Genomic DNA, 18,297 nt, shown 5'->3' on the forward strand with positions numbered 1-18,297 from the left:
AGGGCAAGTTTTAATCCTCCTATTCTGGTGCATGGTGCACCTGATCCAAATTGGGGTCACACACAGTTACACTGAAGTAAATAAATCTATCACGTGTGGAAATGTACTATCCAATTAATGCAATGTGTAGTTTGGCCCTAGTCTAGGGCCCATTCTTAGATTCCAGCAGGGTGCAATACTGTTTTTTTCCTCTCCAAAGAGACCTTGCAGTTTAATAAGGTGCAAACAACTGGGAAAAAATGTATATAATATACATAGGACTGACATCTCTTCTCATGAGTCTTGATTCAGGGTTCAGACAAAATTCTACAACAGAAAAATACTTGTAGAACTTTGAGGAAGATTTGTTTTGGGGAGCTGCTAATGAGAAAATCTCAGAGAAATTGCATTTGTGCATGTGGGCACTCCTCTGGGTTGCACACCTATAGCATTACTTTTTTCGTACTATCTGCTCCCTGTTGTTCAACTCAGGCCTCAACACAATTATGTAACATTTGGGGGAAAAGATGCAACCCAGCAGCCCAGCACTGGAAGCCAACATAGAAAAGATCTCCACAGCAACCATGTATTTTCCCTTGGTGCTCAGGTAGGTTGGAACAAAGGATAACCAAACACTACAAAAGACCAACATACTGAAAGTGATGAACTTGGCTTCATTGAAACTGTCAGGCAGCTTCCTGGCAAGGAAAGCCACTGTGAAACTCACCATTGCCAGGAAACCCATGTAGCCCAGGACACAGTAAAACATAGCATCAGACCCCTCATTACATTCTAATAAAATTTGTTCAGCCATTGAGTTCAAGTCTACGTCTGGGAAAGGGGGAAAGCTAGCCAGCCACGCAGTGCAAACACCTGCTTGAATAAGGGCGCAGGAAAGAACAATGTAGTTGGCCAGTCTTTTCCCAACCCATTTCCTCATCCTGGATTGTGGCCTAGTGGCCATAAAAGCCAGAACAACTGTGATGGTTTTTGCCAGCACACAAGAAACAGCTACAGAGAAGATGGTGCCAAAGGTAGTTTGGCGGAGGAGACATGTTGCCTTCTCAGGTCGGCCAATGAATAGCAATGCACAAAGGAAGCAGAGCAGGAGGGAGATGAGGAGTGTGTAAGTGAGGCTCCGGTTGTTGGCTTTGACGATGGGAGTGTTGTGGTGTTTCATAAATGTTGCTAGCACCAGAGCTGTTTTCAAAAAAAAGGAAAAAGCAATAAAGGCTAAACTGAGCCCCAAAGGTTCTTCATAAGACAGGAAGCTTGTATACTTGGGAATACACAAGTCTTGCTCTTTGTTTGGATAGTGTCCATCCGCACAGTTAGCACAGTCATTCATGTCTGAAAAAGCAGAGATTTGAGCTTAATGTCAAAAACATGCCATACCTCTCATTGATATCCTATTATTCTTTGTCTCACACAGATATTTTTCTCCATTAAAACAATAATAGTCATGTTATGAATATAAAACAATTTAATTAAACAATTAAAGTTGTACAGAAAACATGTACCGGGTTCTTAACAAGACTGGGATTGAAAATGACAGAGCCACGCTCCTCTCAGATAACCAAGTCAGATGTGCAATATTGACTGAGGGAAAATGTCATGGGGGGGGATTGGAATAGTTTAGAGACCCTTGTTGATCTACTGCACATCAGCCAGAAATCAACCAGTAGAGAGTGCAATCAGTATTCATTCCAATCACAATTAAAAATACTTAAGGTACTTAAGGCGGGGCTGCCAGAGGCTGGAAGGAGCCTGGGGGAAGGAGGACCTGCCAGCAGCTGCACCAGATGGATCCTGAGCCTGCTTCTGCCCCCGCCAACAGGTGCTTTAGGCGGGGCTGCCAGAGGCTGCTCGGGAAAGAGCACTTAGCATCGCACTTGGAGTCGCGTAGGATCTGAACACCTACCCACCTGCCTCTCCAGAGACACCAGCAGCCACAATACCAGCAGCAAATAGCAGCAGCAGAGGGCAGCAGCTTTAAAGAGGGGAAAGGGGCAAACGTGGACTTTATCTGCTCCTTCTTAGCTGCTGTTCTCTTTTATCTCTTTTATCTTTTATATTCTTTTAAACTGTTGTGCATTTTATATCCTAACATTTTAATATGTGCCTGGGAGGACTATTGGGCAACTCAGGGGGTTGGGGAGGTGCCACCATAATGGTGGTCACGGGCAGGGGGAGGTATGGCGTTGGGGGATTAACAGGCCAGCTGAGGAGAAGAGGGGCTAGACACCTTACAGCTGTCCCCTCTTCTGGTTCTTCCCCCAACCTGATGGTTCCTGGCAGCCTTACCAGTCTGCCCTTGGGCCTGGTGCTGCTGCTGCTGAATGCCAGGTCAGCCCAAAATAAAATTTCCCTCATCCATGATTTGATTGTGGATGAGGGGGCTGACCTGGCATGTATTACTGAGACCTGGGTGGGGGAACTGGGAGGGGTCACTCTCTCCCAGCTGTGCCCTCCTGGGTACCCGGTGCAGCACCAACACCGACTTGAGGGTCGGGGAGGGGGGGTTGCCGTGGTCTATAGGAATTCCATCTCCCTCTCCAGGCTTCCTGCTCATTCGAGTGCAGATCTTGAGTGTTTGTACCTTATGTTGGGTACCCGGGACAGATTAGGGATTCTGTTGGTGTACCGCCAACCCCGCTGCCCATCAGACTCCCGGCCTGAGCTGACGGAGGTGGTCTCGGACTTGGTGTTGAGGACCCCTAGGATGATGGTCCTGGGGGATCTCAACTTCCATGCCGAGGCCGCTGTATTCGGGGTGGATAAGGACTTCATGGCTGCCATGACAACCAGGGGGCTGTCCCAACATGTCTTCGGCCCAACGCATATAAAAGGACACACGCTTGATCTGGTTTTCTCAACTGGGCAGGAGGATGGTGATCTGAAAGTGGAGGAATTAACATCTGTCCCTTTGTCATGGTCAGATCACTTCCTGCTGAGGTTTAGACTCCTGGCGGCCTTCCCCCTCTGCAAGGGTGGGGGACCTATTAAAATGGTCCACCCCCGGAGATTAATGGATTCCGATGGATTCCAGAGGGCTCTGGGGGATTTTCCTGCTGGTATGGCTGGTGCTCCTGTCGAAGCCCAGGTCACTCTGTGGAATGCAGAGATGACTCGGGCAGTTGACACAATCGCGCCCAAGCGCCCTCTCCCTCTGAGCAGAGCCCGGCCAGCTCCTTGGTATACACCTGAGCTGAGGGCAATGAAAAGAGGAGGTAATTAGACCACTCCTGAAAAAGCCTAACCTGGACCCAGAGGATGTTAACAATTATAGGCCAGTGGCCAACGTCCCTTTCCTGGGCAAGGTGCTTGAGCGGGTGGTTGTAGGACAGCTCCAGGCACTCTTGAATGAAATGGATTGTCTAGATCCATTTCAATCAGGCTTCAGGCCTGGTTTTGGAATGGAAACTGCCTTGGTCGCCCTGTGGGATGACCTCTGCCGGGAGAGGGACAGGGGGAGTGCGACCCTGTTGATTCTCCTGGACCTCTCAGTGGCTTTCGATACCATCGACCATGGTATCCTTCTGGATAGGTTGTCTGGGTTGGGAGTTGGAGGCACTGCACTACAGTGGTTCCGCTCCTACTTGGATGGCCGATTCCAGAAGGTGGTGCTGGGGGATTATTGCTCTGTGCCATGGCAATTGTGCCATGGGGTTCCACAGGGCTCTATTTTATCCCCCATGCTGTTTAACATCTACATGAAACTGCTGGGGGAGGTTATCCGGAGGTGTGGGCTGAGGTGCCATCAATATGCAGATGACACCCAGCTCTACCTCTCTTTCTCATCAAATCCAGGTGAGGCAGTGGCTGTTCTGAAGCAGGGCCTGGGCACGGTAATGGACTGGATGAGGGCTAATAAACTGAAACTCAATCCAGACCAGACGGAGGTACTGTTAGTGGGTGGTTCGTCTGCCCGGCTAGGTGATATTCAACCTGTTCTGGAGGGGGTTGCACTCCCCCTAAAGGATCACGTTCATAGTTTGGGGGTGCTCTTGGATCCAGAACTGTCACTTGAGGCACAGGTGAACTCAGTGGCACGGAGCACTTTTTATCAGTTTAGGCTGGTATACCAACTACGCCCTTATCTGGACAGAGATAGCCTAGCTACAGCTATCCATGCTCTGATAACTTCTCGTCTGGATTACTGCAATGTGTTATACGTGGGGCTGCCTTTGAAAACGGTCCGGAAACTTCAGCTGGTCCAAAATAGGGCAGCAAGATTGTTAACAGGGACTGGCCTGAGAGCTCATATTATGCCAGTACTTTTCCAGCTGCACTGGCTGCCAGTCCATTTCCAGGCCTGATTCAAAGTGCTGGTGTTAACATTTAAAGCCCTTAACAGCTTGGGGCCAGGTTACCTGAAGGATCGCCTCCTCCCATATGTGCCTGCCTGGACCTTAAGATCATCATCAGCAGCCCTTCTCCATGAGCCCCTACCAAAGGAAGTGAGGCGGGTGGCTACTAGGAGGAGGGCTTTTTCTGCTGTGGCACCCCGGCTCTGGAATGAGCTCCCTAGTGAGGATCGCCTGGCGCCTACATTGTATTCCTTTCGGCGCCGGGTGAAGACCTTTTTATTTTCCCAGGCATTTTAGCATTTTAGCTTTTTAAATTTTTATCTTTGCTGTTTTAAATCTGTATTTTAAACTCCTGCACTGCTGCTAGGTTTTATTGTGGTTGTATTGTTATATTGTGGTTTTAATGTTTTATATATTTTAAATTGTTTTATTGTGTGTTGTTTGGTTTTAATTTTTGTGAACCGCCCAGAGAGCTTTGGGTATTGGGAAGTATAGAAATAAATAAATAAATAAAATAAAAATATGAAACATTATTTGCGTGTGTGTGTATGTGTAACTATATGGTGTTTGTTCTTTTATAAAATATTGTAAACCAGACTGGGCTTCTTTGTAGTTGAGGTGCCATTTACAAATTAAAAATAAAATGAAATAAAATAAATCTCAGAACGGAAAATGTCAGTGGACATTTGTATGTCTCATATCCAACTCTTATTAATGAGTCAGCTTTTAGAGTTAGGGATTCTTGATAAATTCAGTATTAGTAAATTCCTATATGAGGTGACATTTACACCTCTCAGATTAATGTCTGAGACAGAATTTAGCTGTCCACAAGATTTCATACCTCTGCATGTTATGACACAATTCTTGGCAGTTCATCAAACCAGGCACTTCAATATGTATTATGAAAGAAAATAGATTTAAATGTGTATTTTGACTGAGAAGGAATACATATTTAGACACATTTTGAGAAAACAAAGCATATTTAAATGCATATTTTGAGAGGACTTTTTTGAAATTGTGGAATAATGCAAAAATGGGACACAATTATGAGTAAAAGCATATGAATGTTTTTGAGCAGTATTTTTAGTAGAAAGGTGGGAAATAAATGTAATAAATAAATAAAAATAAAAAGGACCAGAAATAGACAGATTCACCCATCCCTAGTTGAACTATCTAAACAAATTTCAAGGTCATGCAGATGTAAAGTAATAGTCAAATGTCAATGAAATAGTCAAATGCCAATCTGACAAAGGCATAAAAAATAATAGCAAAGGCGTAAAAGAAAAGATCACAGACTTCTTATTCAATGTACTGCTCACCACCTGTAGCAAATTAGGATACATGCAGAGATATATGGATTTTTTTATTTCCCATGAACTTCCTCTCCAGGCTACCTCTACCAATCCCTCCATCATGGTTCAAACACTGAAGAAAGTAGCCTTGATGCATGCATGATTGTATGTCAATATTGTACTTGATTACAGCCAACCTGTTTGATACATCTGAATAATATATGTCCTACCTTTTTGGTCTGAAATCTTCCCTTTTGGACAAGGGATGCAATAATAGCAGCAAAATGGCTCCCCTTCCTTCATGTTCTTGCTGTAACCAGGATAGCAACTCTCAGTACATACAGAAAGTGGCTGGGCCTAATCCATAAATAAGAGAGGTCATACTATTAAGAATAATGAGTTTGGAATACTTAGGATTCTGAGACCTTTTCATATATTTCTGAAGTAGCAAATAAATAAATAATGTTGTGGCTTCATCCTCTACTGCAGTACTATTGCTGCAAATTGTTGTGTTATTACTTGTCTTGTAAAGTGCAAAAATGTTGTTAATAAACTTTTGTTTGCACTGGGCCAATCTACACGGGTAATTTAGTGCAAAGCGAGAGCACATCAGGGTCATTCATTACACATGACGTTGTTGCCACTGCTGAGCAACTACACAGCTTTCCTCTCAAAAAGGTTCATTTTCGCAGTCATTACACATGACGTTGTTGCCACTCTGCAGCAACCATACAGGTTCCCTCTCAAAAAGGTGCATTTTCGCAGTGTTGTTTTAGTGCGACTTTTTTCCTCAAATGTAGCTCCTGTGTGGTTTCACTGCAGTGTACCCCATTCCGCCAAATTAAATCCTGCATACTGGGTGTGCCTAGTGATGTGTCTGTGACCTGGCTGTGACCTGGTCAAGGGGTGGGGCCATCCCTCCCCCCACCATTCATTTTGTTGCCCCCATTGGCAGTAGCCGCTTTGGACACAGGCTTCTTTTCCCATTTAGTAATATTATGCTGTATATTAGGGCCGTGATGGCTTAGTGGTTAAGATGCTGAACTGCAGACTGGAAGGACAGCAGTTCGAGACCCAAGTGCTGCGTGACGGAGTGAGCTCCCGTCTTCAGTCCCAGCTCCTGCCAACCTAGCAGTTCAAAAGCAAGAAATTGCAAGTAGATAAATAGGTACCGCCTCGGCGGGAAAGGTAACAGCGTTCCGTGCACCTCGGTGTTCAGTCATGCCGGCCACATGACCACGGAAGCGTCTTCAGACAGCGCTGGCTCTTCGGCTTAGAAACGGGGATGAGCACCGCACCCTAGAGTCGGACACGACTGGTTGGGGACACCTTTCACCTTTAATATTATGCAGTAGCGCTATTTTGCTGCTTGCCTTTCCTGTGTACTTTTAATTTGCACTATTTCTCAATTACATGGTTTCAGTGCTTTGGGGGTGGGTTAGAGCTTGACTGTCATTTCTGTGTAGAAAGGAGGCTTCAACACTGGTACTTCACAGTCCTGGTGGATGTGAGGGGAGAGGTATGGGGTAAACTGCGGGACATAATTCAACTCTTCCATTACACTTTCCTGAGCAGAGGAGCATTGAAAAGGGTGGGGAACAAGTATCTTTTATTTGCTGAGCAGCACCCACACAGTTGATGACATTCAGTTCTACTCACTGGACTCTCCAACCAGTCAACGATGAAGTGTGGCAGTTTCAAGTGCCAATTGACCCATGAATGCGGGGTCTTTTAGATAGTGTATATTCCATTTTTCTTGCTTCATGTGGCACTGATGGACCAAAGCAATTTCATGAAAATCTGGATATAACCAGAAAACACTTCTGAAACCATTTCCATGTAGATGGGGGCACTGTGTTTAGTTAAAGACTGCAATCTCAATCTGACTTTCAAGTTAACTTTGTTTAGGTGAAGCTGCCAGAAGAAACACCTATAGATATATCATTATTCCATGGGTGTACCTGAAAGAGGACTAGTGGTCCAGACCGTCCAGTACACAATGGAAGGTGGAAGAGGCTCTTTGAAAATTACTGAGTTGTACTGTGTGTAAAACTGGTGGATTCAAATGCTGTGTTCAGGCATTCCTGGAGGCATGTTTCTACAACACATAAGGTGGGGGAACTCCAGCCCCAACCCTCTCCACTGTCACATCTGTTGTCTTCTATGCATGAAGGCTGACTGTCTGAAGAGGACAGCCTCCATGGGGGCTCTCGATGTGAGCCAGAATGTGGATTTTCTAGCATTCTGGCTCATGTGCAGAGACACAATGAAGAGAGGAGGTTCTCATCTTCAGATAATCACCCTCATGTGTAGAGGGCAACAGATGTGATGATGCAGAGTATGAAAGCTAGATGTACATAGGTTGGTGCTATGTATTCCCTCCCTCCCTCTCACACATATGCAACCCTCTAGACAGAGTTTGTTTGAATGTTCAAGAACATTGATTGTGCTTTGATACATATTTAAAATAATATATTTTAAACAATTTTAAATAACCTCTTCAAGTATGTCACTTTGATGGGGCCTCATTTGTTACATTAGTTCATACTTTGTCCTATTTTGAAGGGCAATAATAATAACAACAACAACAACATGAAGAAGGAGGAGAAGGAGAAGAAAGAGGAGAGGTGGTTAAATATGGTCTGAGCATTTCTTCAGTGATAATACGTTTGCACACCAGGTTAGAGGCTCAATGGTCATTTAGAATTGGAAGACTTTCTAAACTTCCCACAACTGCAACCCACCTGGTCAAACCACCTGTGCCATGTGATGGTATCCTCATTGATGGTGAATGTTTGCTTTTGAGGACCGTCAGGATCCACCCTCCCAACTTTCACTCTATGAAAGGATTGGTTTGAGGAAATGATCCAGTTGATCACGTCAAATCCAGTTGCTAACTCCCCATCAAAGGAAATCTTGTTCCCAGCACTGTTGTTAAATGAGATTGCTCTCAGGAAGTGATGGAACTGGATTGGAAACAGAAAGGAAAGATATGAGGAAAGGCCACATGTGAAAAGGAATGTGATGAATCTACAGATAAAAATGCTCAGGAATAATAATAATAATAATAATAATAATAATAATAATAATATGGTGTGGGGGGTGTCATTTTTTTTCCCCCTAGGGCTCCTTTTGTCCTGATGGGGACAAAAACAAACAAACAAACAAATCCTTACTCCCATGGCCTTCATGTCATTAGCTGAATCATTTGGACCTATTTATATAAATATCTGCACCTAGCTAAGGCGTGACCTTTCTATAATTAAATGGTCATTTTCAATTCCATTCCATTTGAAGTATCCTTTTTTTTCCTCTCTTCATACAAACATACACATGCTCTCAGATTAAGGACAGAACAGGGATGCTCAAGGACACTGTCTAGGGAAAGCAGGATTGCTCCTATAATCATTAAACTTTTACATTAGATAAAGCGCAACAAAATACTGTTTGGCTTCTTGTGGCAATAAACTAAACAAGGGAGAATTGGAGCCTCGAGATCATGCCTTAGAGCATTTAGAGAATGTGCTTTAAACTGTGCCATTTCAGTTGAATTTCTGTAAATTCTGCTGTGGGCATTCAGGGGACAAGTCTCATTGAGCACAATGGGAGTTACTTCTGAGTAGACACTAACTGGTTTATGCAGGGACAGGAAACACCCCTTGACTGGGGTCATGGTGAAAGAAAGGCACACTCCTGGGCAGGGCTAGCATCCCTGAGGTAAATGTGGGGGTTAGGGCACACAGCAACAATACGAAGGAGAACCCAACTTAAGGAGAAAGAATCAGTCTTTAAGCAGTCTCAGGAAATCTGGTTTTTCCCTGATAAGCTCTAGGGTGGCTGCTGGATGGCCACAACATCATGTATCCCTAACAACCTCAACACACAGCTAGCTTAGAGTAAATCACTGGTGGAGACACCCCCTAGGAAGCTAAAATGCTAAAATACTGGGAGAAGAAACATGTCTTCACCTGGCACTGGAAGGACTACAACATAGGGGCCAGACGAATCTCTCTAGGTAGCTCATCCCACAATAGAAACCTTCACCTCAGCTTTGGATCTGCATCTGGTTGAACTACTGTATCAGTGAGTGCTCATAAGCTCTGCATCAACCTGAATGGAGGCCTCGAGTGGAGTGTCACAGGTCTTTCTAAGGCCCTGTGCTGTTAAATATTTTGTATCAATGACTTGAAAGAGGATGTAGAGAGAGCACTTATCAGATTGGCAGATAATGCAAATGTGGGAGGGTTAGCAAACAATACAGAAGATGCAATCAAGATTCAAAACAATTTTGACAGGCTGGAACACTGGGCAGAAATCAAGAAGGGGATGTAAATGTAAAACGAAAGTCCCATTTTAGGTTCCAAGATCCGAAGACACAAGTACAGCATGAAGAAGACCTGGCTTGACAGCAATAGATCTGGCAATGATCTTGCGCCCCATCTACATGGTCCTACTTTCACCCCCCACCCCATCGCAACTGCACAGCATTGCAGCTTCGAATTAGGTTCTGGGGTATACACTCGTGATTTACTGCACACTCCCCTAACAGACTCTTCTGTGCCCTCTTTTTTTGCCATTATACTTTGATGCACAGCTGTGCAGTCCCATGAGTGTGGGGGTGCGACATTGCAGTATCTGTTTTGTATTTTATGGGTTCTGTTGTGTCTTTCCATCCCTCCTAAGGTAAAAAGTGGGTGTTCTATGTCCCTTAATTTCCACCCCATCTGTTTGTCAGTTCCCCAGCCTGGTACTCTTGTGATGGTTTGCATGAGTGGTACATGCCTACCCATCGCTCCGAAATGGTGGCCGGAGTGAAGCTGGTCTTTCCCCAGGACCCTCCCAGCCCTTGGCCACTGAGCCCAAAACAACCATTGCAAAGATACAAAGCTGCAAAAATGTGTTAAAGTGTGATTAAATAGATGAAAACGCCTCTCAATGCCTCTGTAACTGCACAGCTGTGAAGGGATGGGGGAGTAAAGGGGTGTCACAGAGTGACGCAAGCACTATGCACGCCTACAACACACCCACCACAAAATGCAAAGTCCATTTGGGGAAGACACAGATGGGATGGCTCGCTACTGCAGGAAACCCGCAGCTAATGAAAAACATCACAGCAAAACACCTCCTTGGAAATCTGCCGTTTCCGGGAGAAAACGACGGATGGTTGTGAAGTGGCGACTGTGTCATCTATCCTGAGGGACTTCGACGCGCAGCCTCCCCAGAGTAAAAGGCTTGTGTAGATGAGGCCTAGGTGTCTTAGTTGATCATAAAGCAGCAATGTGATGTGGCTCCTAAAAATACTAATACAATCTTAAACAGTCTATTTAAACAGAAGGATAGCATCATGAGACTAATAGCTGTATTCTAGAATGTGCTGATCAGGCTGCATCTGGAATACGATGTCCATTTAAACAGCTGTATTTAGGTCTAGAAACCCAATGAAATATTTTAAAACATAGCTGAAACAATAAAAAGCATGAGCAAATAAAAGGGACTTCACGCAGCACCAAGAAGAACATAGTATAGGAACCAGGCAAGCTTCTCTGGGGAGAGTGCCATGACTGAACCCCCCCCCCCCTTAGTAGCTATCTGCTTCACTTCAGTTGGTGGGGGCACCCAGAGAAGGCCCTCTGAAAATAATCTTAGTGTCTGGGCAAATATATGATCATTCAGGTAATGTGGCCCCAAGAAATTTAGGGCTTTAAACGTTAATAACACCAGAACTTTGAACTGGTTCCAGAAATGGACTGGAAACCAGTGCAGATTACAGAGCCCTGGCATAATATGAGCATGAGCTTTTCTAATCAAGGTTAATCTGCTTTATCTACTTCTGGATTTGTTGTAGGATTAAGATTGGATCTCTACATAAAGCTATTTTCTTTTCCCACCTTTCTGCACTTTCTGCTACTTAACCTCTAGGTGATGCTATGGTATAGCAGAATAATGCAACCACACCAGTGGGAATTAGCACTTTGTTTCATGATGCAAAAACATTCCAGATTTTCCCCACTCCAGAAAAACCTGTCAAAGTGCTTTTAAAAGACAGGAGCAAAACTGGGGGGCTATGACTGGGGGGTTATGACATTGTCTAAAGCACTCGTAATGACAACATCAAGCAGCCCTTGTCAACAATCTTGTTGCCCTAATTTGGGCCAGTTGAAGCTTAGGGGTTGTAGCCAGGCTTAGTCACACTTAGAGTAGGTCCACTGAAATCAATGAGACTTCAGCTCCTCATGACTTACATGTCCCATTGATTTCATTGATTATGTGTGACTAAATCTAGATCCAACTCAATGACTGGAAAAATTATTCCACTGATTCATGACCAAGGATGGAAGCCTCAGCTGAAAAGTGGCAATTACCAAAGGAACAGCCAGAACAGGCTGACAGAATAAAATTCTCTCTCTCTCTCTCATTTGAGTTTATTACCTGCCACAACAGTTGATTGGAAGGCTTCAGTTTCCCTCTGTCTACCATTACTTTATGTTTGAGTCTCAATGAGGACATGGCATGTAATGCATGGGACACAGCATAGACAGCATTGTAGATACTATAGCTGTGGCCAGTTATGGTCATTTCAAACAAAGGCCCAGGAAGGCTGTTGAGCTTCTCATTTCCAGTGCAGATATTCCCAGTCATCATGCCCACAACTCGATGTGCAAATACACAGCCAAATGCCTGTTGCCAGAAGTCCCTGATAAAGCCATCTTCTTCCATGTTGTAAGGGTTTCTGCTCTCAACAAATGACTTGAATCCTGCTAGATCATTAGAGTGAATTGAGAAGGACAGAGCACCATGGATTATTTCTATATCCCAGGTCCTTTGATGGAACATTGAAGCAAGTTCCATCGGGAAGGTAATTATCCACACTTTACCTTTTGGTTTCTGTTTTACATCCATTAGTTCTGATATATAGGAGAACCACCTCCAAAATGCCATGGTGTAAGATTCTCCATTCACCACCAATATATTGGCTGTGCTGCCCATGACTTCATCATGTATTTTTGCAATCTGATGAAGCCAGTCTGTAAATCTGATTGTAAGAAATAATATGGGGATCCTCTCTACAATAGCGAAACAGACACCACCCTGGGAAAACAATGGAAGCACAGCATGCACAAATCTTTCTCCGTTGTCAGTATCCATAACAATGACTCCAATCCATGTCCACCTGAAATGCAGAAGCAAAGAGAGAATACCCACATATTGAAGGGCTTCCTTAGGGGTCATCTTGTAAAAGGAAAGACCTGGAGGTTTATCATTCAGCACTGGAGCAGAGCCGTATATGAGCTGAGAGAGATGTGAAGGAGTGGAAGACAGAAAATAATATGTATTTATCACTTCCAAATATTCAACATCCTTGACATTCATTATTTATGGAAACTTTAAAACAACCATGTAAAATAAGCAATCTATATTAATTCCTTGCTACATTTAGGAGTCTGAGCCTGAGACAAAAGTAGCATGCTGAAAGCTACCAAGTGGGTTCCAGGTTGATGGGAGAACTGCACTACAGAATAATGTGGTCACAACTCATTAACCACTATATCAATTGTCAGGGCCACTAAAAATAGCACTCAAGGTAGCTAACAATAAAATACAGATAATACAGAATGATAATACCTAAAACATGTCACTTAAAAATATAAATTAAAAACACATCTATTAAAACACATCAATAAAAAAGAAATGAACGGATCAAAACCTACTTCAGCAACAGGTGACCTGAGAAACCGAAGTCCTGCCTGAATAAAGACGATTTCATCTGCCAGCAGAAGAACAGCAAAAATGGAGATGCTATCTTCCCTGGAAGAGAGTATTTGAACCCGGCTGGAAGCAGCCACCAAGAAGGCCTTCTCTCATCTTCTTAAAAAACATGCCTCCAGTGATGGTGGGACAGAGAGAAGGGCCTTTCCGAAGGAACTTAAAGATCAGGCAGGCTTATATGAGAGAATATACTCTTTCTAACAGCCTGCTTCAAAATCATATAAGGCTTCATAGGCCGCAACCATCCTTTCGAATCCAGGAAACAAATTGGTAGCCCATGAAATGGTTGCCACAATATTTATTTATTTCTTTATTTATTTAGTGCACCTTTAAACCCACCCCAGTCAATAGCCTGGTTGCAGCCTTCTAGATGAACTGAAGTTTTCCAAAGACTTTTCAGTGGCAGCTCACATATTAGTCCAAACAGGAAGTAACTAACGTATGTGTCACAGTGGCAAGATCTGACACCTGCAGGAATGGGTTCTGATGGCACACTAGCCTTAACTGTGCACCACCAAAATCTGGACATCCAATTTCAGGATGGATTCTGTACATTCAAGTGCACCCAAGCTGTGAACCTGAGTTTTCAAGGTAAGTATAGTCCCATCCAGGGCCAAGGCCACGTTCCATCAGGCCCCTGGCACAGCATTGCTGATGGGATTGCTGCACATGCCACTGCTGTGACCCCTGTCCACCAAAGCCTCCTACCACTTGCTCACCAGCAAAAGCCCCCCATCCATAAGCCCCCCCACCTGCCATCTGATCAACCAAAGCCCCCCGCCTGCCTGCCTGCCTGCTCACCCCCACCTCCACCACCACTGCCCCCACCACCAAAGCTTGCCTCCCTCCCTCCCTTTTCTTAAAATCTGGTGCGGTGGTGGCTCTCGTAGCTTGTCTCCTCAGCCTTGGCATCCTCTGATGGCCAGTGCTGTTTGACCGTGGCACCCGGCTGGCCGAGCCTGTCCCCATGTGTAATTCTAAAAGCTGTGTGTGTGTGTGTGTGTGTGTGTGTGTGTGTGAGAGAGAGAGAGTTATGGTTTGAGTAGCAGCAGTCTGAACCAATCAGACACTGCCTTGGGGAAAATGCAGCCAATGAGGGCACAAGGCAGTCCTGAAGTTGTTCCTGTGCCTTCATTGGCTGAGCCCCCACCCCACCCCCAGCAGTGTATAATTTGTTCAGATTGCTTTTAAAATGGGGTACTGCAGGACTTGCAGGCTCAGCCACAGCACTTCCGTTTGCCTGTAGGGCTGACCAGGTGGGCAAGAGAGGAGGAGGATAGGATGGGGCAGTGGTGGTGGCAGCAGTGACAGCAGTAGCAGATATGGGTCCTTCAGAGCCTCTTGGGCCTTCAGAAACTGCCTACCCATGCTGACTGCTGATGGCAGGCCTGGCCTCATCAAACACAGGTTGAATCTTTATTCCCTGTGCCTTACAAATGACCAAGAGGACCTCTGTCTTGAAATAAATACTGAAGACAAGATTAAGCTTCAATTATTCTATGGAGGTGCTTTTGTTTTTCAGTGCCATGGATACTCATGTGAAAACAGACAGCCTAAATGTGTATGTTCTTCCTCTCTCTCATTCATAAGTATATTTCATCCAAATTCTGTTTCATAGCCTGGATCTGACATTAAAATGAAATATAAAGTCCATCTGATTACTTCAAATTCATCTGGAAGGACAAAGAACATATTATAAAGTCCCATATTCCACAGAAACAGAGGGACACACTTCCCACCTGTGGAATCTTGTAGATATCCAAGATAGTTGCCACATGAAGGGAGGTTTCAGAGTCCATTCCCCCAATAACAGCCACCAGATTTTTCTCCATGTCACATATGTAGTTGGGGACAAATCTCTCCAGTGCTGACATAAGTAGCATTGTAGCATGATAGGTCCTCTGTGCATTGAAATAGCTGTCATAGATGCAGAAGCCCAGTGTAACATTGGGTAAGATCTGAGGGTTTTCATTGATCTCCTTTACAGCAAATACCATGGCAAGGATATGCTGGTAATGATTAGGCACCATACTGGAATGAGAGTTGCATCCAGTATCAGAAGAACGCTCTACACTTTGTAAATGTGCTATACCACTTTATGAATTGTCTTCAGTATTATTTATTTCACTATTTCTATACCCCATTTCTTGAGGCAAGCTTTAGGGCTTCACCAGACGAGGCTTTTTATCTCACAATTTACCAGGGCTTCTGATTCCAGATTCTTTGCGGGATTACGATTGGCTCCTTACGCGTGCTGACACATGCTGTTTTTTCAGGGCTGTCTTTCTTGGCAAGTTCTATATGTTTCATTGTACAGACATTAGATGGCACTGTGGTTAAAGCAGAACTGCACAATTTCACATAGCAAGTAAAGTAGATTTTACATTTAAATAATGCATTATCTCTGATCTTTTAAAAGTGGAACGAAGCTCAGAAAGTGCGGGAGATGCCCCAGAGGTTGATGACATTGTGTAAAGGACCCACAAACTTCCGTGAGTGACTAATCATGAGCATGCAATAAAAGCCTCATGCAGAAATGCTCTTAGTCTAAGGTACTCTCTTCAACACCATTTGCAGTGTAATCCGAACCATGCCTTTTCAGCAGTCTCATTGACTTCAATGGGATTTCCTCCCTGGTAAATGGGAAGATAGTAAGTGTAACACCACTATGCTCTGCATCACCCTACTATTATTTATTACAGTATTTATATACCAACGTTTATTGAGGCAATCCTTCCCCTGAGGTTAAGCTACACAACTAAACAACATCAGTGTTCACTTTCAGATCTGATCGACTGATATGAAAACATTTCTGCTCCACCTTTTGAATGCATATGTATTGCTCAGCAGGGTTTATAACAAATTAAAATCACTGTATCGACATAAAATCACAATGTCAAGCAAAATACAATGGAGGCAGGCAGAACAGTTACTGTGTTCATCTGAATTTGTATTTACTAGCTGGTGGAAGATAGTTGAACAAGGGTCCATCTGACTTCCATAGGACAAGGTATTCCAGGGTTTGGGTGCCACACCACCACAGAGGAAGCCCTGCATGTTGTCATAGCCAACTGTGCTTTCACCCTAGGTGGAGAAGCACCTTTCCACCAGGCAGGCAGCCAAGTATGCAATCTTTTAGTTAACCTAGATCCAATCTATTTAGGGCTTTAAAGGTAATTAGCAACACGTTGACTTGCCCCCAGAAACAAAATGCAGTGCAGCTGTTGTGGGATAAGTGTTGTGTGATCCCATGAATTAACACACTTGCAGCCACATTCTGGACCAGTTGAAGATTCTGAACACTCTTCAAAGGTAGCCCCATGTAGAGTGCATTGCAATAACCCAACCCATATGCAACTATGCCACAAGTTATTTAACACTAGTGAACTGCTTACATTAAAAGACATTTCTACGGAGAGTATGATCATAATAAAATCCTGCAGATTAATTCTTTTATAATATAGATAGCCAGAATATAAAAGAGACTATACCTTTCAGACCACAGTGTACTAAACAAAACTATATTATCAAAACAATTCCAAAATGTTATGTAACACATTTGACTGCAAGAGATTACGTAACACATTTGATTTTTTTTTAAAAAAAAATCTGCCATCTTAAGACCAGAGTTAAGGCTATCTTATGTTGGCTCAAGGACCACAAAGTCAGGAAACTGGAAGCTAAGGCTGATGATACTTTAACAGATGTGCCCTGCGATCAATAATGATGTTGTATGATATCGCAAATTGTGCTTGCTTATAACTTACCCTTCATGCACCCACACTTTTCCTTGGGTTTTCTGCCAAATTCCAGATGGGGAGGTTGGAGTTCCTGGGACCAGCAATGTCCTGTATTGCCTTATGAAACATCTGAGCCTTACTTGAGGGAAGAAGGTTTTAATTCTTTTCCTGGCACTATTTCCCATACTCATTTTATTTGAGTGTTTGAATGTTTTATTCTGCAGGGGAAATAGCAGCTCCAGGAGGAGTATAGGAAAGCAGTGCAGGGTAAAGCATTAACCCTTTCTCCCCCTGCTGTGGCCCCATGGCTGCTATTAACCTTTTTAAAAGCCTGCTGGAGATCCTGACCACAGATTTCGCACATCCCATCTCTTTCATCTCTAACTATATTAACGTTTTCTACAACCTAATCCAATAAGCGATCCTTCTGACCTTAAAGCTGCTAGGATCAATCTCTCTGGTGATGGAACAAGAAGAAATTGCCAGGTTTGAAAGATTAACTTCTTACATAAGCTCTTCAGACAATGCAGGTGGTGGTTCTTCAGTGAAGTTTACTGAACTGGAGATGATGAAGCTGTGAGAAGCAATGCCACCAAGGATGAATTCCCCTCTCTGATTATACTTGTGAAGTGGAGAGTGTGGATAACGGGCACTGCATTTAACAATATGAGCCCTGCATACTACTATATGAGGAAGTAGAAAGACTGATAATACCATCATCCTATATACAAATCTTCCTTCCATAATAAATTCCCCTATTTCCATCTACAACAATATCTTTAGAATCTCTTCGACTAAAATGGCATGACTTAAATAGCCCTGTAGTCTGTTGATATGCTTCAACCCTGGAGTCTAAACTTCAAATAGATCAGTGATCATACTGGTGGATCCTTACCTGTCCCTAGCTTCAGCTCTCATTATTAGAGGGTATAGTTATGCCATCCATCAGAGACTGTCTAGTTTTGCTAGTGACCACTGCAAGTCCACAGGGATTCTGACAAGGAACAAAGCTAATTATACCCCTTCTGATAATTAAAGGGGTGGTAATCACCAGTTCAAATCTGGAGTTTCCCTGTGGGATTGCAGAACAAAACATGTTTGCCACGTCTGAACTGAATTTTTCATTACAACTTGGTTGGAGAAGATGGAACATTTGGACTTGTAATGACAATATGACAAAATGAATGAAAAAGAAAAGGCACCAGAGAT

The 18,297-nt window shown here is 43.7% G+C and overlaps 1 protein-coding gene across 1 annotated transcript in view; it reads right to left on the reverse strand.

Moving 5' to 3' along the window:
- Nucleotides 1–430: 430 nt before the first annotated feature.
- LOC146341881 (vomeronasal type-2 receptor 26-like) overlaps nt 431–18,297 on the reverse strand; it is a 33,599-nt gene continuing 15,732 nt past the window's right edge. Inside the window, exons 3-8 of the mRNA XM_084807725.1 lie at nt 17,597–17,709; nt 15,088–15,379; nt 8,326–8,547; nt 7,071–7,148; nt 5,812–5,938; nt 431–1,329 (exon numbers count right to left, since the gene is read on the reverse strand). Of these exons, the coding sequence (XP_084663851.1) occupies nt 431–1,329; nt 5,812–5,938; nt 7,071–7,148; nt 8,326–8,547; nt 15,088–15,379; nt 17,597–17,709 (1,731 nt within the window). The remainder of the gene's footprint in view (nt 1,330–5,811; nt 5,939–7,070; nt 7,149–8,325; nt 8,548–15,087; nt 15,380–17,596; nt 17,710–18,297) is intronic.

Source organism: Heloderma suspectum, chromosome 6 (assembly GCF_057233095.1).
Source record: "Heloderma suspectum isolate Gila_16-S chromosome 6, 16-S_ref, whole genome shotgun sequence".
NCBI lineage: Eukaryota > Metazoa > Chordata > Lepidosauria > Squamata > Helodermatidae > Heloderma > Heloderma suspectum.